This window comes from Pristiophorus japonicus, chromosome 3, assembly GCF_044704955.1.
Source record: "Pristiophorus japonicus isolate sPriJap1 chromosome 3, sPriJap1.hap1, whole genome shotgun sequence".
In the NCBI taxonomy this organism is placed as follows: domain Eukaryota; kingdom Metazoa; phylum Chordata; class Chondrichthyes; family Pristiophoridae; genus Pristiophorus; species Pristiophorus japonicus.
The window spans coordinates 242,068,908-242,087,687 of NC_091979.1; the positions used below are offsets into that span (position 1 = coordinate 242,068,908).

Below are 18,780 nucleotides of genomic sequence, written 5' to 3' on the forward strand. Positions count from 1 at the left end.
GGGAAGGGGTGGGTAGGACTGGTTTGCCGCACCCTCTTTCCGCTGCGTGCGCTTGATTTCTGCATGCTCTCTGTGCCGAGACTCGAGGTGCTCAGCGCCCTTCCAGATCCGCTTCCTCCACTTAGGGCGGTCTTTGGTGAGGGTCTCCCAGCTGTCAGTGGGGATGTTGCACTTTATCAGGAAGGCTTTGAGGGCGTCCTTGTAACGTTTCCGCTGCCCACCTTTGGCTCGTTTGCCGTGAAGGAGTTCCGAGTAGAGCGCTTTCTTTGGGAATCTCGTGTTTGGCATGCAAACTATATGGCCTGCCCAGCGGAGCTGATCAAGTGTGGTCAGTGCTTCAATGCTGGGGATGTTAGCCTGGACAAGGACGCTGATGTTGGTGTGTCTGTCCTCCCAGGGAATTTGTAGGATGTTTCAGAAACATCGTTGGTGATATTTCTCCAGCGACTTGAGGTGTCTACTGTTATGTATTTAACCCTTGGCAACCTGTATCACACCACCACCAGAGGGCCTACCTGTTGGAGTCCCAAGGGATCCCAGCATCCCTTGGGAGCACTGTAGATAAACAGGCCACCCACACGGTATCTGCACTCTGGAGTCTAATTAAAGGAGCTAAGGTCACACTTACTCATTGCTTACAGTACTCAGTTTCATCCTTTATTATGAGCATAATAATTGGCGACGAGGTAACAAACAACTGCGCGAAAATACAAAGAACAGTTGGTATCCTGGAGAAGTTCTAAGAAGGGGACAATTGGGAGGCCTTCGTGGAGAGACTCAACCAATACTTCGTGGCCAACGAGCTGGAAGGGGATGAGAACCATGCCAAATGAAGGGCGCTCCTCCTTACCGTCTGTGGGGCAACAACCTATGGCCTGATGAAGAATCTTCTAGCTCCGGTAAAATCAACAGCCAAATCCTATGAAGAATTGTGTATGCTGGTCCGGGAGCACCTAAATCCTAAGGAAAGCATTTTGATAGCGAGGTATCGGTTCTACACGTGTCATCGGTCGGAGGGCCAGGAAGTGGCGAGCAGCGTCGCCGAACTAAAGTGCCTTGCAGGACCTTGCGAATTTGATGGATTCCTGGAACAAATGCTGAGAAACCTTTCTGTGCTTGGCATTGGCCATGAGGTAATCCTTCGCAAACTATTGACTGTTGAAACACCGAATCTGAGCAAAGTCATAACGATAGTCCAGGCATTTATGTCCACCAGCAATAACACCAAACAAATTTTGCAACATAAAGAGGTTTCGGCCAGTACTGTGCACAAAGTAATGTCATTTTCGAGCAGGAATATACATGGCAGAATGTACACGACCTCAGATGATCCAGAGTCCACCATAAATTGTTAACACCTTGTTGGCATTGTGGAGGTGATCATCGGGCCCATCAATGCCGCTTCAAGCACTATGCGCGCAACGGCTGCAGAACAATGGGACACCTCCAGCGAATGTGCAGGCGAGCTGCAAACCCCGCAAGCCACCACGTTGCAGAGGAAGATCGATCCATAGTGGATCAGGCTGAACTAGAGACTCGAACCGAGGAGGCAGAAGTGTACGGGGTACACACCTTCACCATGAAATATCCACCAATAATGTTAAAAGTTGAACTGAATGGAATTCCAGTCTCCATGGAACTGGACATGGGTGCGAGTCAGTCCATAATGAGCAAAAAGGCCTTTGACAGGCTGTGATGCAACAAGGCACACAGGCCCAAGCTCAGCCCCATTCAAATCAAGCTAAGAACTTACACAAAAGAACTGATCCCTGTAATTGGCAGCGCCAAAGTCAAGGTCTCCTATGATGGGGCACTGCACGAACTCCCACTATGGATCGTGCCAGGGGATGGCCCCACACTGTTCGGCAGAAGCTAACTAGGAAAAATCTGCTGGAACTGGGACGACATTGAGCACTTTCATCCGTCGACGACACCTCATGTGCCCAGGTTCTGAGCAGATTTCCATCGATGTTCAGGCATTGGAAGTTTCTCGGGGGGCGAAAGTGCAGATCCACTTGGTTCGTGGTACACGACCCATCCACAACAAGGCACGGACGGTACCGTATATGATGCGAGAGAAAGTGGAAATTGAGCTGGACAGGCTGCAGCGAGAAGGCATCATCACGCCGGTTGAATTTAATGAGTGGACCAGTCCGATTGTCCCGGTACTCAAAGGTGACGGCACGGTCAGAATTTGCGGGGACTATAAAGTAACGATTAACCGTTTTTCGCTACAAGGCCAGTACCCACTACCCAAAGCAGACGACCTATTTGCGACCCTGGCTGGAGGAAACACGTTCACCAAGTTGGACCTGACCTCGGCCTACATGACGCAGGAGCTGGTGGAATCTTCAAAAGGCCTCACCTGCATCAACACGCACAAAGGTCTGTTCATCTATAACAGATGCCCATTTGGGATTCGGTCAGCCGCAGCAATTTTCCAACGGAACATGGAGAGCCTGCTAAAGTCGGTTCCACGCACCGTGGTTTTCCAGGTGACATACTGGTCACAGGTCGGGACACCATCGAACACTTGAAGAATCTGGAAGAGGTTCTAAGTCAGCTAGATCACGTGGGACTCAGGTTGAAAGGCTCGAAGTGTGTTTTCCTGGCGCTAGAGGTCGAGTTCTTGGGAAGAAGAATTGCTGCAGATGGCATCAGACCCACCGACGCCAAGACGGAGGCCATCAAGAACGCGCCGAGACCACAGAATGTTACGGAGCTGCGGTCATTCCTGGAACTACTCAACTATTTTTGTAATTTCCTACCCGGGTTCAGCACCTTGCTAAAACCCCTACATGTGCTACTCTGCAAGGGTGACGACTGGGTATGGGGGAATTCACAAGAGGTTGCCTTTGAGAAAGCCAGAAATCTGTTATGCTCAAACAAACTGCTTGTTCTGTATAACCCATGTAAACGATTAGTGCTAGCTTGCAATGCATCGTCATATGGGGTAGGGTGTGTGTTACAACAGGCTAACGATTCGGGGATGTTGCAACCGGTTGCTTATACGTCCAGGAGTCTGTCCAAGGCCGAAAGGGCCTACAGCATGATTGAAAAGGAAGCTCTTGCACGCGTTTACGGGGTGTAAAAAATGCACCAGTATTTGCTTGGTCTCAAGTTTGAGCTTGAAACTGACCATAAGTCGCTCATATCGCTATTCTTAGAGAGCAAAGGGATTAACACCAATGCCTCTGCTCGCATTCAAAGATGGGTGCTCACGCTGTTGGCATACAACTATGTAATTGGCCACAGATCGGGCACAGAGAACTGCGCTGATGCTTTCAGTCAGCTACCATTGCCCACCACCGGGGTGGAATTGGCACAGCCTGCAGACTTGTTCATGGTGATGGATGCATTCGAAAACGAAAAGTCACCTTTTACGGCCCGCCAGATCAGGACCTGGACCAGCCAGGATCCTTTACTGTCCCTGGTAAAAAACTGTGTCCTCCATGGGAGCTGGTCCAGCGTCCCAGCAGAGATGAAGGAAGAGATTAAGCCATTCCACAGGCGCAAAGACGAATGTCCTTACAGGCGACTGTCTTTTGTGGGGTAATCGTGTTACAACAGGCTAACGAATCGGGGATGTTGCAACCAGTCGCTTATACGTCTAGGAGTCTGTCCAAGGCCGAAAGGGCCTACAGCATAGTGCTCAACAAAAATATATTCCAGTGAAAAAGAAGGGCGGTAAGAGAAGGGATAACCAGCCGTGGATAACCAAGGAAATAAAGGAGAGTATCAAATTAAAAACCAATGCGTATAAGGTGGCCAAGGTTAGTGGGAAAATAGAAGATTGGGAAAATTTTAAACGACAGCAAAGAATGACTAAGAAAGCAATAAAGAAAGGAAAGATAGATTACGAAGGTAAACTTGCGCAAAACATAAAAACAGAAAGTAAAAGCTTTTACAGATATATAAAACGGAAAAGAGTGACTAAAGTAAATGTTGGTCCCTTAGAAGATGAGAAGGGGGATTTAATAATGGGAAATGTGGAAATGGCTGAGACCTTAAACAATTATTTTGCTTCGGTCTTCACAGTGGAAGACACAAAAACCATGCCAAAAATTGCTGGTCACAGGAATGTGGGAAGGGAGGACCTTGAGACAATCACTATCACTAAGAGGGTAGTGCTGGACAGGCTAATGGGACTCAAGGTAGACAAGTCCCCTGGTCCTGATGAAATGCATCCCAGGGTATTAAAAGAGATGGCGGAAGTTATAGCAGATGCATTCGTTATAATCTACCAAAATTCTCTGGACTCTGGGGAGGTACCAGCGGATTGGAAAGCAGCTAATGTAACGCCTCTGTTTAAAAAAGGGGGCAGACAAAAGGTAACTATAGGCCGGTTAGTTTAACATCTGTAGTGGGGAAAATGCTTGAAACTATCATTAAGGAAGAAATAGCGGGACATCTAGATAGGAATAGTGCAATCAAGCAGACGCAGCATGGATTCATGAAGGAGAAATCATGTTTAACTAATTTACTGGAATTCTTTGAGGATATAACGAGCATGGTGGATAGAGGTGTACCGATGGATGTGGTGTATTTAGATTTCCAAAAGGCATTCGATAAGGTGCCACACAAAAGATTACTGCAGAAGATAAAGGTACGCGGAGTCAGAGGAAATGTATTAGCATGGATAGAGAATTGGCTGGCTAACAGAAAGCAGAGAGTCGGGATAAATGGGTCCTTTTCGGGTTGGAAATTAGTGGTTAGTGGTGTGCCACAGGGATTGGTGCTGGGACCACAACTGTTTACAATATACATAGATGACCTGGAAGAGGGGACAGAGTGTAATGTAACAAAATTTGAGGATGACACAAAGATTAGTGGGAAAGCAGTTGTGTAGAGGAGACAGAGAGGCTGCAAAGAGATTTAGGTAGGTTAAGCGAATGGGCTAAGGTTTGGCAGATGGAATACAATGTCGGAAAGTGTGAGGTCATCCACCTTGGAAAAAAAACAGTAAAAGGGAATATTATTTGAATGGGGAGAAATTACAACATGCTGCGGTGCAGAGGGGCCTGGGGGTCCTTGTGCATGAATCCCAAAAAGTTTGTTTGCAGGTGCAGCAGGTAATCAGGCAGGCGAATGGAATGTTGGCCTTCATTGCGAGAGGGATGGAGTACAAAAGCAGGGAGGTCCTTCTGCAACTGTATAGGGTATTGGTGAGGCCGCACCTGGAGTACTGCGTGCAGTTTTGGTCACCTTACTTAAGGAAGGATATACTAGCTTTGGAGGGGGTACAGAGATGATTCACTAGGCTGATTCCGGAGATGAGGGGGTTACCTTATGATGATAGATTGAGTATACTGGGTCTTTACTCATTGGAGTTCAGAAGGATGAGGGGTGATCTTATGGAAACATTTAAAATAATGAAAGGTATAGACAAGATAGAGGCAGAGAGGTTGTTTCCACTGGTCGGGGAGACTAGAACTAGGGGGCACAGCCTCAAAATACGGGCGAGCCAATTTAAAACCGAGTTGAGAAGGAATTTCTTCTCCCAGAGGGTTGTGAATCTGTGGAATTCTCTGCCCAAGGAAGCAGTTGAGGCTAGCTCATTGAATGTATTCAAGTCGCAGATAGATAGATTTTTAACCAGTAAGGGAATTAAGGATTATGGGGAGCGGGCGGGTAAGTGGAGCTGAGTCCACGGCCAGATCAGCCATGATCTTGTTGAATGGCGGAGCAGGCTCGAGGGGCTAGATGGCCTACTCCTGTTCCTATTTCTTATGTTCTTATGTTCTTATGTCTTGCCCAAGAAAGGCAGAGAAACGTAAATACGTGACCTACACAGCACCCACCCAGGCATTGTAATTATGAAAGCTATAGCCAGATCCCATGTGTGGTGGCCCAGCATCGACTCCGATTTAGATTCATGCGTGTGCCAGTGCAACACTTGCTCTCAACTGAGCAATGCACCCGGAGAGGCACCGCTAAGTTTGTGGTCGTGGCCCTCCAAACCGTGGTCTAGGATCCATGTTAACTATGTGGTCCCATTTCTGGGAAAAATGTTCTTGGTTGTTGTGGATGCTTATTCAAAATGGATTTAATGTGTAATAATGTATGTAAGCACGTCCACCGCCACCATCGAAAGCCTATGAGCCATGTTTGCGACTCACAGCCTGCCTGATGTCCTTGTCAGTGACAATGGGCCGTGTTTCACCAGTGCTGAATTCAAGCAATTCATGACCTGCAATGGGATCAAGCACGTCACATCTGCCCCGTTCAAGCCCGCATCCAACGACCAAGCAGAACGGGCAGTTCAAACCATCAAGCAAAGCTTGAAACATGTGTCAAAAGGTTCCCCCAGCTGAGCTACTTATGAAAAGGGCACTCAAAACAAGGCTCTCTCTTGTCCACCCTGATCTCCATGATCACGTCGAGGGCAGGCGGCATCAACAACGCATGTACCATGTTCGCGCAAACTTGTCACACGATATTGAGGTCAATGATCCTGTGTTTGTACTCAATTATGGACATGGTCCCAAATGGCTTGCTGTCATGGTCATAGCCAAAGAAGGGAGTAAGGTGTTTCAGGTCAAATTGGCCAATGGACTAACGTGCAGAAAGCATTTGGACCAAACCAAGTTGCGGTTCACTAACAGCTATGAGCAACCCGAAGAGAACGCCACTAACTTCGACCCTCCAACACACACACAAGTGGCAACTGACATCACGGTTGACCATGAAGCCAAACTCACCATCTGCAGCAGCTCGGCAAGGCCGGCTGCCCAGCAGCCCAGTGAAGAACCAACCAACTCATCCACACCTGCATTTGTACTAAGACGATTGACAAGGGAGCGAAAAGCCCCAGATCGTCTCACCCTGTAAATAAATGTACTATTGACTTTATGAGGGAGTGATGTTATGTACTTAACCTTGGCAACCTGTATCACACCACCACCAGAGGGCCCACCTATTGGAGTCCCAAGGGATCCCAGCATCCCTTGGGAGCACTATATAAACAGGCCATCCACGCGGTACCTGCACTCTGGAGTCTAATTAAAGGAGTTAAGGTCACACTTACTCATTGCTTACAGTACTCAGTTTCATCCTTTATTATGAGCATAATATCTACTGTACACGGTCTATGTTTCTGAGCCATACAGGAGGGCGGGTATTACTACAACCCTGTAGACCATGAGCTTGATGGCAGTTTTGTGGGCCTGGTCTTCAAACACTCTTTTCCTCAGGCGGCCGAAGGCTGCACTGGCGCACTGGAGGCGGTTACTCCAAAAGTACTTCACTAGCTGTAAAGCGTTTTGAGACGTCCAGTGGTCGTGAAAGGTGCTATATAAATGCAAGTCTTTTTTTCTTTTAATAATATGTGCAGGGTTTACAACATGCTGTTTAGTCACCGAAGCCTCTCATTATTCAATCTTTTTTACAGATTTATGAAGACAGCGGGGACAATCGTCAACGCAGTAACATGGCAACAGTAGGTATTTAACCTTTGTTAACACTTCAGTGATTGCCACTCAGCTTATTGTGATCAGCACCTTACTGAATCCTGACCTTTCACAACCTAGGCATCAATTTTCTTCAGTTTATAATTAATGTAAAATCTCTGGTGGGAATAAAATACTCGTAGATTCAGTCAGAAAAGCCTCTCCCAGATTGCGGTTATTCTGTCCTCTGTGTAATATCTTTCTTATTCTTGTGCGTGGGGTTGTCGGGAGGGTTGAGTTTTTGTGCTACTCGAGCTGGAGTGACGTCAGTGTGGTGGACAGGCGTATTTTCGGGCACCTAGAGTTAGCATCAGGCACTCCTGGTTTGGGTATAAATGAGCTGCAGAATAAATCTCCCTCTTTGCTTCAATGCAACATTGAGAGAGCGCTGTGTTGGAGTTGCCGTCTTGTGGATGAGATGCTAAACGCAAGCCCAGCTTTGCTGTTTCAGTGTGTTCAAATGGTTGTTAAAGGACCCGACTGCATTCTTTGAAGACGATTAGGGAGCTTTTCCAGTGTCCTCGACAAAAATCCTTCCTCAACTAACTAATTAGTCATTCAACTCATTGATGTTTGTTGGCCATTACTGTGCACAAAATGGCTGCCACGTTTGCCTACATATTGTGAGTATCATGAGCCTACAGATCACTTCAAAAGTAATCCATTATCCATGAAATTTTAAATGCATTCCCTCAACCGCTGGGAGCACTCAACCAACTCCGATGGGCGGGCCACATTGTCCGCATGCCCGACACGAGACCCCCAAAGCAAGCGCTCTACTCGGAACTCCTACAAGGCAAGCGAGCCCCAGGTGCGCAGAGGAAACGTTTCAAAGGACATCCTCAAAGCCTCATTGATAAAGTACAACATCCTCACTGACACCTGGGCGTCCCTGGCCAAAGACCGCCCAAAGTGAAGGAAGAGCATCCAGAAGGGCGTTGAGCACCTCGAGTCTCGTCGCCGAGGGCATGCAGAAAACAACCGCAGGCAGTGGAAGGAGCGTGCGGCAAACAAGGCTTCCCACCCACCGTTTCCTTCAACCACTGTCTGTCCCACCTGTGACAGAGACTGTAATTCCCATATTCAGTCACCTGAGAACTCACTTTTAGAGTGGAAGCAAGTCTTCCTCGATTTCGAGGGACTGCCTATGATAATGATGGGAATAGTAGTATAGTGGTTATGTTATTGGACTAGTAAATCCAGAGGTCTGGACTAATGATCCAGAGACATGTTCATAATCCCATCACGGCAGCTGGGGAATTTAAATTCAGTGAATTAAATATACCGGGAATAAAAAACTAGTGTCAGTCATAATGACCATGTAGCTACCAGATTGTCGTAAAAAATCCACCCGGTTCACGAATGTCCTTTAGGGAAGGAAATCTGCCGACTTTACCCGGTCTGGCCGAAACGTGACTCTAGAGCCACAGCAGCATGGTTGACTCTTCAATGCCAGCCACTCGGTTGTATAGGGATGGGCAGTAAATGCTGGGCTTGCCAGCCATGCCCACATCCCATGAATATTAAAAAACAAATGTGCCTGAACGACAAACTGTCTTAGTATGGCAGTTCCATGCCCCACACCAATCACCCTTGTCAAGAGCAGGCGTGTGCCTCGTTGTTCAAAAAGGAGTTAGATGAAGTCCTTACTACTAGGGGGATCAAGGGGTATGGTGAGAAAGCAGGAATGGGGTACTGAAGTTGCATGTTCAGCCATGAACTCATTGAATGGCGGTGCAGGCTAGAAGGGCCGAATGGCCTACTCCTGCACCTATTTTCTATGTTTCGATGTTTCTATGTTGTCTTTCAGCCATCTCCAGCAAAAGGATACAACATGATTATTCATGCATTTGGTGTTTTTATTTATTTATTTGTTGACGGGATGTGGGCGCCGCCAGCAAGGCCAGCATTTATTGCCTATCCCTAATTGCCCTTGTGAAGGTGGTGGTGAGCCGTCTTCTTGAACCACTGCAGTCCCCATGCACTGATACTTCTTTGTAGCAGTTTGGTGCGACGGAGTGTCTCGCTGGGCCATTTCAGGGGGCAGTTAAGAGTCAACCACATTGCTGTGGGTCTGGAGTCACATATAGGCCAGATCAGGTAAGGGCAGCCGATTTCCTTCCCTAAAGGACATCAGTGAAGCAGATGGGTTTTTTCAACAATTCGGTAGTTTTACGGAGCTAGATTCTCGGCATCATTGTCGGTGATTTTCTCGGCGGTACAGCTGTTTTTCTGCCCGGCGAAAGTTTCCACTTAAGTTTCTTCATGGTGTCGCCCACATCTGAAGATGCCCGCCGGGACCAAACTGCCGACAATGAGTGTGCGACGCCCATTTTTTCACCAGGCAATTAGTTTTAATTACTTTAAGCATAAAAATAGAAATTCTCGCCAGCGTTACTCACCGAACGTTAGCGGTTCCTCTCAGCGGGCAATCGGGCATCGAGGGGCATTAGGAAAAGTCTAGCCCATGGTCACCATGACTGTTAATGGCTTTTTAAAAAAATTCCAGATTTATTGAATAAATTGAATTTAAATCTCCCAGTTGCCATGGGACCTGGTTGCGTCGAGAATTGACTGACATGTGTTTGCCTGCATGACAACACTGACGGGATTGCTTATTGTGTGTGACATCCTGCAGACATTTTCAGAAGCTATGAAAATACAAGTTCTTTCTTTATATGGCTCAGTACCACAGCCCATTGTGCAGTTACCCCACTGAGCCACTGGGGACAGCCCGATCAGTTTTTGGGATTGTTGACCATTTACCCGAGGAGGGACAGTGGAGGTTTGTCAAGACAGACCAGTGAGCATTCCCACATCATATGTGGGTGACGGTGAGGGTCCCTTGTGCCTGCTAAGGGTCTGTTTCATTCTTTTCTTCAAGACTATATGGTCCTGAATCATCATAGGCAGTCCCTCAAAATCGAGGAAGACTTGCTTCCACTCTAAAAGTGAGTTGTCAGGTGACTGAACAGTCCAATACGGGAATTACAGTCTCTGTCACAGGTGGGACAGACAGTGGTTGAAGGAAAGGGTGGGTGGGACAGGTTTGCCACACACTCTTTATGCTACCTGCGCTTGTTTACTGCATGCTCTCAGCGACGAGACTTGAGGTGCTCAGCGCCCTCCCGGATGCTCTTCCTCCACTTAGGGCAGTCTTTGGCCAGGGATTCCCAGGTGTCAGTGGGGATGTTGCACTTTATGAAGGAGGCTTTGATGGTGTCCTTGAAACATTTCCTCTGCCCACCTGGGGCTCGTTTGCTGTGTAGGGGTTCCAAGTAGAGGGCTTGCTTTGGGAGTCTTGTGTCAGGCATGCGGACGATGTGGCCTGCCCAACGGAGCTGGTCGAGTGTGGTCAGTGCTTCAATGCTGAGGATGTTGGCCTGATCGAGAACACTGACGTTGGTGCGTCTGTCCTCTCAGGGGATTTGCAGGATCTTGCTGACTATATGGTCCTGAATAGTGTGGAGGTGAGACACACTGCCTGCTGTATCTCAGCATCTACATGGGCACTTGTGCTTTCACATACCTTGGCTAGCCTAGTGAGATCATTAAAATGTTTCCAGGACTGAATAGTTGTTGGTGGGATTGTTGAGTTGACACTGAACACCAGTGCCACCTGTTTCCAGATTCATTCTACATCCCTTTTCGGATATAAAGACGAGAGTCAGCAGAGAGGAGTTATGAGCGCAGAGGATGGAAGGACGAAAATGATACTCAGTTTGTTCTTGGCCTGGTCTGCCTCGCTTCAGTGGGTAGCACACTCACCTCTGAGTCAGAAGGTTGTAGGTTCAAGTCTAACTCCAGGGAGTAGAGCACAAAAATCTAGGCTGACACTCCAGCTGTCTTTTGGATGAGGCGTTAAATCAAGACCCTGTCTGTTCTCTCAGGTGGATGTAAAAGATCCCATGGTACTATTTTGAAGAAGCGCAGGGGAATTCTCCACTGTGTCCAAGTCAATATTTATCCCACAATGAACATCACTAAAAAACAGATTATCTGCTCATTATCACGTCGCTGTTGGTGGGAGCTTGCTGTGCACAAATTGGCTGCCGCCTTTACTGCGTTACAACAGTGGCTACACCTCAAAAGTACTTAATTGACTGTAAAGTGCTTTGGGACGACCTGAGGTCATGAAAGGTGCTATATAAATGCAAGTCTTTCTTTATGAGCATCAGTCACCATTGATGGCTGTTGATGTCGAACAAATTCATTATTTTTATTACATGATGTGCTGAATAGTGAGCCAAGTGTCTGCTTTGTGATTTATTTCGCATGCCTCAAAATTAACAATATTCATGTTGCTGCTGCTTGTGGTTACAGTTTTCACGCTGATGAAATAAAAATTATTTTCTTTTACAGCATTAGTACAGCTTGGCTTCCTGTGGGACAGTCACAATATTTGTTTTAAACCTCACCCAAAGTTAATATTTGTTTAATGTTATCAGTTGGGAGAGAAAGATGCACTCGGTGCCAAAAGAGAAAGGTCAATCAAACTTGTTTTTCCTTTGAATTTAATAAGTTTCAGTTATTAATACGAGAAAATCATTGATCATGTTCCAAAGGAATCCTGTTTGCAATTAAATGTAAAATAAAAACCATTATTAATGTAATAATTATGTGCAGCACCATATTGTAGTGCACTTAGATATATGTTTCATCATGCAGTTAGTCAGACAATAATAATTCATTTGTAGTGAATACTACCATGTGGCCGATACTTTCACCTGGGAAGAATTAGATACTGCCAACAACAACTTGAATTTACATAGCGCCTTTAATGTAGTAAGCATCCCAAGGCTTCCTACATTACAACAATGATTACACTCCAAAATTACTTAATTGGCTGTAAAGCGTTTTGCGACATTCGGTGGTCGTGAAAGGTGCTATATAAATGCAAGTCTTTCTTTCTTTTCAAGGCGTTTCATATGAGTGTTATCAAGCACAATTTGTCACCGAGCCACATAAGGAGAAATTAGGGCAGGTAACCAAAAGCTTGGTCGAAGAGATAGGTTTTAAGGAGCGTCTTAAAGGAGGAAAGAGAGGTAGTGAAGCAGAGAGGTTTAGGGAGGGAATTCCAGAGCTTGGGGCCCAGGAAGCTGAAGGCACGGCCGCCAATGGCGGAGCGATGAAAAATGGGGATGCTCAAGAATTGGAGGAGCGCAGAGATCTCGGAGGGTTGGAGGAGGTTACAGAGATCAGGAAGGGGCGAGGGGCCATGGAGGGACTTGAAAAGAAGGATGAGAATTTTAAAATGGAGGCGTTGCTGGCCCAAGAGTCAGTATAGGTGAATGAGCACAAGGGGTGATGATTGAACAGGACTTGGCACGAGTAGGGATACGGGCTGCAGAGGATGCGGCACTGGGAGCTGGAGGAGTGACGAGTGGGAGTTGGATGTGCGCCTTCCCAGCAGAAGCTGAGGAGAAGGTTACCCTTCACAGCGGGGTCGGGAGACGCAGAACTCGGGTGGTCTTCGAAAAGAGGGATGTTTGAGGAACATCACATCTATGTGTCTGCTCTGCGATTGATCTCTGAGGATGTGACTCTTGGGTCTACACTGCTCATTTGTGGCAAAATTAGGGAGGCTTTTTCTTCAAGTGTCAGCTGTGGCTCAGTGGACAGCACATTTGCTTCTGAGTCAGAAGATTGTGGGTTCAAGTCCCACTCCAGGGACTTGAGCAAAAATAAATCCAGGCTGACACTCCAGTGCAGTGTTGAGAGAGTGCCGCACTGTCGGAGCTGCCGTCTTTCGGATGAGACATTAAACCGAGGCCCCATCTGCCCTGTCAGGTGGACATAAAAGATCCCATGGCACTATTTTGAAGAAGAGCAGGGGAGTTATCCCCGGTGTCCTGGGCCAATATTTATACCTCAATCAACATAACAAAAAAACAGATTATCTGGTTATTATCACATTGTTGTTTGTGAGAATTTGCTGTGTACAAATTGGCTGTGGCGTTTCCTACATTACAACAGTGAATACCCTCCAAAAGTACTCGATTGGCTGTAAAGCGCTTTGGGTCCGGTGGTTGTGAAAGGCACTGTATAAATGCAAGTCTTTCTTTTTTCTTTTATTGCAGACATGAGTAGAGAATACGGCAGCTATACTAGAATATGCAATAGACCCCCACCCAAAAGTTGGCTAGGTACCACCCCTCCACCCCTGTGAAGCCTGTATATTCTTTGGGGAGAGAGGGAATCATCATCATCATCATAGGCAGTTCCTCGAAGCGAGGATGACTTGCTTCCACGCCAAAAAGGGATGAGTTCACAGGTGTTTCGATGAAGGACCTAATATTCCAGATCCCGAACTACATCGTGAGGGTGGAAGATGCCTGTGCTTGGATTTTTTTAACGTGTGGTGGCCGTTGCACATCAGCCACCACACAGGCTTGACAGAGCTAGGCCTTTATCCAGTGGCAAGGGTTAACCAGGACAACTGCAGACCAGCTCTGCTGCATGGACCTAGTGCACACACATATCCCAGTGTGGGCTGGCCCGTGCTACCCCTGGACCCTTGTCTCTTCTGGACCCCATACCCTCATTCGCCGCACCTCTGCCATGATCTCTCGCCGCTCCTCCGCATCAAACATTCGCTGCACCTCCACCACGATCCCTCACCGCTCCTCTGCCACAAAAACACTCGCCGCTCCTCCGCCACAAAAATACTCGCCGCACCTCTGCTACGATCTCCCACCGCACCTCCGCACCAAACATTCGCCGCACCTCCGCCACGATCCTTCACCGCTCCTCCACCACACAAACACTCGCCGCACCTCCGCCACAATCTCCCGCCGCGCCTCCGCACCAAACATTCGTCGAACCTCCGCCACGATCACCCACCAAATCTCAGCCACGATCCCTCATTGCTCCTCCACCTCGATCACTCGTCGGCCTCACACCACCAGAACCAAGTCCAAGGCTGTATAAGCAGAATGCCCCAAAAAGCTGCTGTTTAAAGCTGTTCTCGGCTGCAGCAAAGCCTATTCAAATTCCCCACCTTCTTTCGGCTCAGAAACTCTGCACTTGCGCAGGTCTCAGCTGCTCCTGACAGCGGCGTTACCTTATTTCCTTCCTTCTAACTTGAGGGACTTCAGTTATGTGGGTAGACTGGAGAAGCTGGGGTTGTTCTCCCTGGAGCAGAGAAGAGTGATAGTGGTGTTCAAAATCATGAGGGGTCTGGACATTGGCGGAAGGGTCGAGAACCAGAGGATGCAGATTTAAGGTGATTGGCAGAAGAACCATGAAGGAAAACTTTTTTACACAATGAATGGTTAGGATCTGGAATGCACTGCCTGAAGGGGTGGTGGACTCAGATTCAATCGTGGCTTTCAAAAGGGAGTTGGACAAGTACCTGAAGGAAAAAGATTTGCAGGGCTACAGGGAAAGGGCAGGGGGAGTGGGACTGGCTGAGGGGCTCCTACAGAGAGCCGGCATGGGCTCGACGGGCCGAATGGCCTCTTTCTGTGCAGTAGCCATTCTATGATTCTATAACCATTCTAACTTACTCAGTGCATTGCGAGTGCAAAAAGCAGGAGGCCCAGGGCTGCCATGCCACTGGCCCTCATTACCATATAGTGTAATGACCCGGCTCGGGACTCGGTGGGCAGATCGCAGAAACAAAATGTTGTGTCCTTAGATGTTCTAATAATGACTCCACGAGGCAATGTGCTGTACTTGAACTGTAATGACCTTAGTCCTTTATTAGTTAACTCCACAGTGAGGATCACACCTGGTGGTCTGCCTTTTATACTAGGCCAGGCACACCTGTACAGGTAACCTACCAGTGTCCCACTGCTGTGCCCTCTGGTGGCACAACTTGATATAGTACCAACAGTGGCCATGTAGGATACATGACACAAAACAAGTTGATTCTGGAACCGGGTTGGGGATTAAGTTTGTGGTGGAAAACTGGCTTCCGTCCCAATTTGCTGCCCAGCCTGTTGATCGGTCGACGATATGTTGATCTCTCTGTCTCTTTTCAGGTGGCTGGAGGCTGGTTGTAGAACTTTCAATGGTGTCCAGTTTTGGAGGCACTTAAGGCTGGATATTCTGCCCCTGGTTGCCCCTGTTTTTGCCCCGGAGGGGTGGCAATGGCGGCGGTGAGCTCTTCCGGGCGGGTGGCCAGCTTCCAGTGCCCCGCTGGGGTTTTCGGGGCCGGTTTTGGCGGGGGGCACAGAGCATGACCGCCCGGGAGAGGCAGGCCGGTGTGCAATGCCCCTGGTTGTGACATTGGCTTGATTTTTGCCTCCCACCCGACCCATAGCGCTGTGTAACGCCCCCTGGTGCTGTAGCGGCTGCAGTGAGGTAAGTAATGTCCACCTCCGGTACGTGTGATTGCTTTTTATTTTATTTATTTTGCGATTTATGAAGTGGTGGCGTGAGTTAGTTTTTGGAAATGTTTTTATTTCCGTTTTTTTTTCTCCCCAGCCCTCTCTCAGAGTGCTCCCAGGCCAGTTCGGGATTTTCCCATGCTCAGCCGGCCTAGCGCCCTAAGAGAGGTGTACAACGCCTCCCTTAGCACTCTGCCCCACACTCCGGGCCCAGCTGTCCAATTTTTCTGACTGAGGCGCAAACTGTTTCCAGGTGGTATCAGGACCACCCACCACCATTAACCCCCCCCAAAATCTTAAAAGCCGAAAATCCAGCCCTTAGATTGGTGTCTCTCAACCAACACATTCTCAATTTTAGATATGACTGATTCGGTTGGTCTTGTGGCTGGTTCTCGTTGAAGTTACTGCTGACCTCCGGAGTTCTGGAGCATTTCCCAGCGTTATATCCAGCCTCATACATCCTAGTCAGTCACTTATTACTGAATGGTTTGCTTTGGTTAAGAGTTTTCACTCGAGGCACATGTAAAGGTTTCCTTTACTTATCTTTCACGACTCATAAACAAGCCATCAACAGCCAATAGATGGAAAAAGTCGCATTAAGCTATAGGAATGCAGTATATGCTGGGAGGCATAGGAATTCATACCAAAACTGACTACTGCAAAATTGACAGGCCTGATAGTGGAGTTAAAATACCCCAAGTGTAGTTGCCAACTGTCCAATAGAACTGTGTTTTTGACAACTTGTCAGCACTAGTCTTTCTAAACTTTATGAAGAATTCTAGTGTTTGTGTCTTAGTGCCAACTTGATGTTGGCATCAATCGTGAGACGATGATGCTCTTGCCAATCTCCTGACAGCTAAATTAGGAGGTGCAGTTAATACAGAGTAGGATTGTGACAAAATACAGGAAGATGTTAATAAACTTGCAGAATGGGCATGTAATTGCAAAATAAACTTCAATATAGATAAGTGTGAGGTGATACATTTTGGTAGGAAAAATAAGGAGGTCACTTACCCTTGCAAAATAAGTGTCTAAATGGGGTAGAGGAACAGAGGGATCTGGGGGCACAGATTCATAAATCACTAAAAGTAGCAACACAGGTTAATAAGGCCATAAAGAGGCAAATCAGGCACTGGGGTTTATGTCTAGAGAGATAGAATTGAAAAGCAGAGAAGTTATGTTAAACTTGTATAGAACTGTGGTTAAACCTGTTCTAGTCTCTATATTATAAAACAGATATTGAGGCACTGGAGATGGTACTAAAAAGATTTACAACGATGATAGCAGAACAGTGGGATGATACCTGCCAGAAATGTATGAGCAGGCAGGGGCTCTTTGCTCTAGAAAAGAGAAGACTGAGGGGTGACATGATAGAGGTCTTCAAAATTATTGAAGGACTTGATAGGGTAGACGTACAGAAGATGTGTCCGTTTCTGGGTGAGACCAGAACTAGGGGCCATAAATATAAGATTAGTCACTAATAAATCCAATAGGGAATTCAGGAGAAACTTCCTTACCCAGAGAGTGGTGAGAATGTGGAGCTCGCTACCACAGGGAGTGGTTGAGGCGAATAGTATAGACGCATTTAAGAGGAAGCTAGATAAGCACATGATGGAGAAAGGAATAGAAGGATATGTTGATAGGGTTAGATAAAGAAGGGGGGGTGGAGGCTTGTTTGGAGCATAAACACTAGCATGGGCCGAATGGCCTGTTTCTGTGCTGTAAATAAAGAAAGACTTGCATTTATATAGTGCCGTTCATGACCAGCAGACATCTCAAAATGCTTTACATCCAATGAAGTACTTTTGGAGTGTAGTCACTGTTGTAATGTGGGAAACATAGCAGCCAATTTGCACACAGCAAGCTCCCACAAACAGCAACGTGATAATGACCAGATAATCTGTTTTTTTGTTATGTTGATTGAGGGATAAATATTGGCCATGGGATCTTTTACATCCACCTGAGAGAGAAAACGTTGGTTTAATATCTCATCCGAAAGATACACCTCTGATAGTGCTGTACTCCCTCAGCACTGCACTGGGAGTGTCAGCCTAGATTTGTTTTGTACTCAAGTCCCTGGAGTGGGACTTAAAACCACAACCTTCTGATTCAGAGGCAAGAGTGCTACTCACTGAGCCACAGCTGACACTTTGTAATATTTTGTAATAGTCTGTGGTGGTGGTGCCTGTAATGTATTTGTTTCATGAAATCTTTGCTTAAGTATTCATAGCAACACATTGCTATTAAGAACTAGTTGGTTTATTAACGAAGGTTGAACAATCACACTTCACATTACCAGTTCATCCACTAGGCTCCCAACCGCATACCTCATATTGGATGACCTGGACTCAACTGACTGGGGTTTTATTGAGTCTTGTGAACATCACCTGACTGACTAAGCCACTCACAATGCAACAGCTCCACAACTATTTTGTTATATCTGTAAAACAAATGTAAATCAAATGCCCCCTTATTATAGGGGCACTAAAACTGACAATTTAAACAAATTAAACTTTAAACTTTAAACGGTCAAATTAAAATTTGGTTGCCGGCGGTGATGATGCACTCCAGTCCCTCCGGCGCCCACCTCTCGCGGAAGGCCGCGAGTGTACCGGTGGACACCGCGTGCTCCATCTCCAGGGACGCCCTGGCTCAGATGTAACCACGGAAGAGAGGCAGGCAATCGGGCTGAATGCCCCCCTCGACTGCCTGGATTGGCTGATGGCCCCCTTGGCCAGGCCCAGGAACAGTCCTACGAGGAGGCCTTCCGACCTGCCTGCTCCCCTCCGCACAGGGTGCCCAAAGATCAGGAGTGTGGGACTGAAGCAACAGCTCCACAAACCTGTGAGCATTCTCACAGGTGCATACATTACATTGCCTACCACAGATTTAAATCTTGCAGAATTTCTGTATCTTATATCATTCCTTTTTTGAACCGATTAGCCGTTGAAAGCATTGAAGACAAGGAATAAATTGCATTTATATAGCTCGTTATGATG

At 47.1% G+C, this 18,780-nt stretch overlaps 1 protein-coding gene across 1 annotated transcript in view; it reads left to right on the top strand.

The window, feature by feature from the left end:
• The window catches only part of hpse2 (heparanase 2), a 570,820-nt gene that overhangs the window by 321,932 nt on the left and 230,108 nt on the right, over positions 1 to 18,780 (top strand). The window contains exon 7 of the mRNA XM_070873950.1: positions 7,391 to 7,438. Coding sequence (XP_070730051.1) covers positions 7,391 to 7,438 — 48 coding nt within the window. The remainder of the gene's footprint in view (positions 1 to 7,390; positions 7,439 to 18,780) is intronic.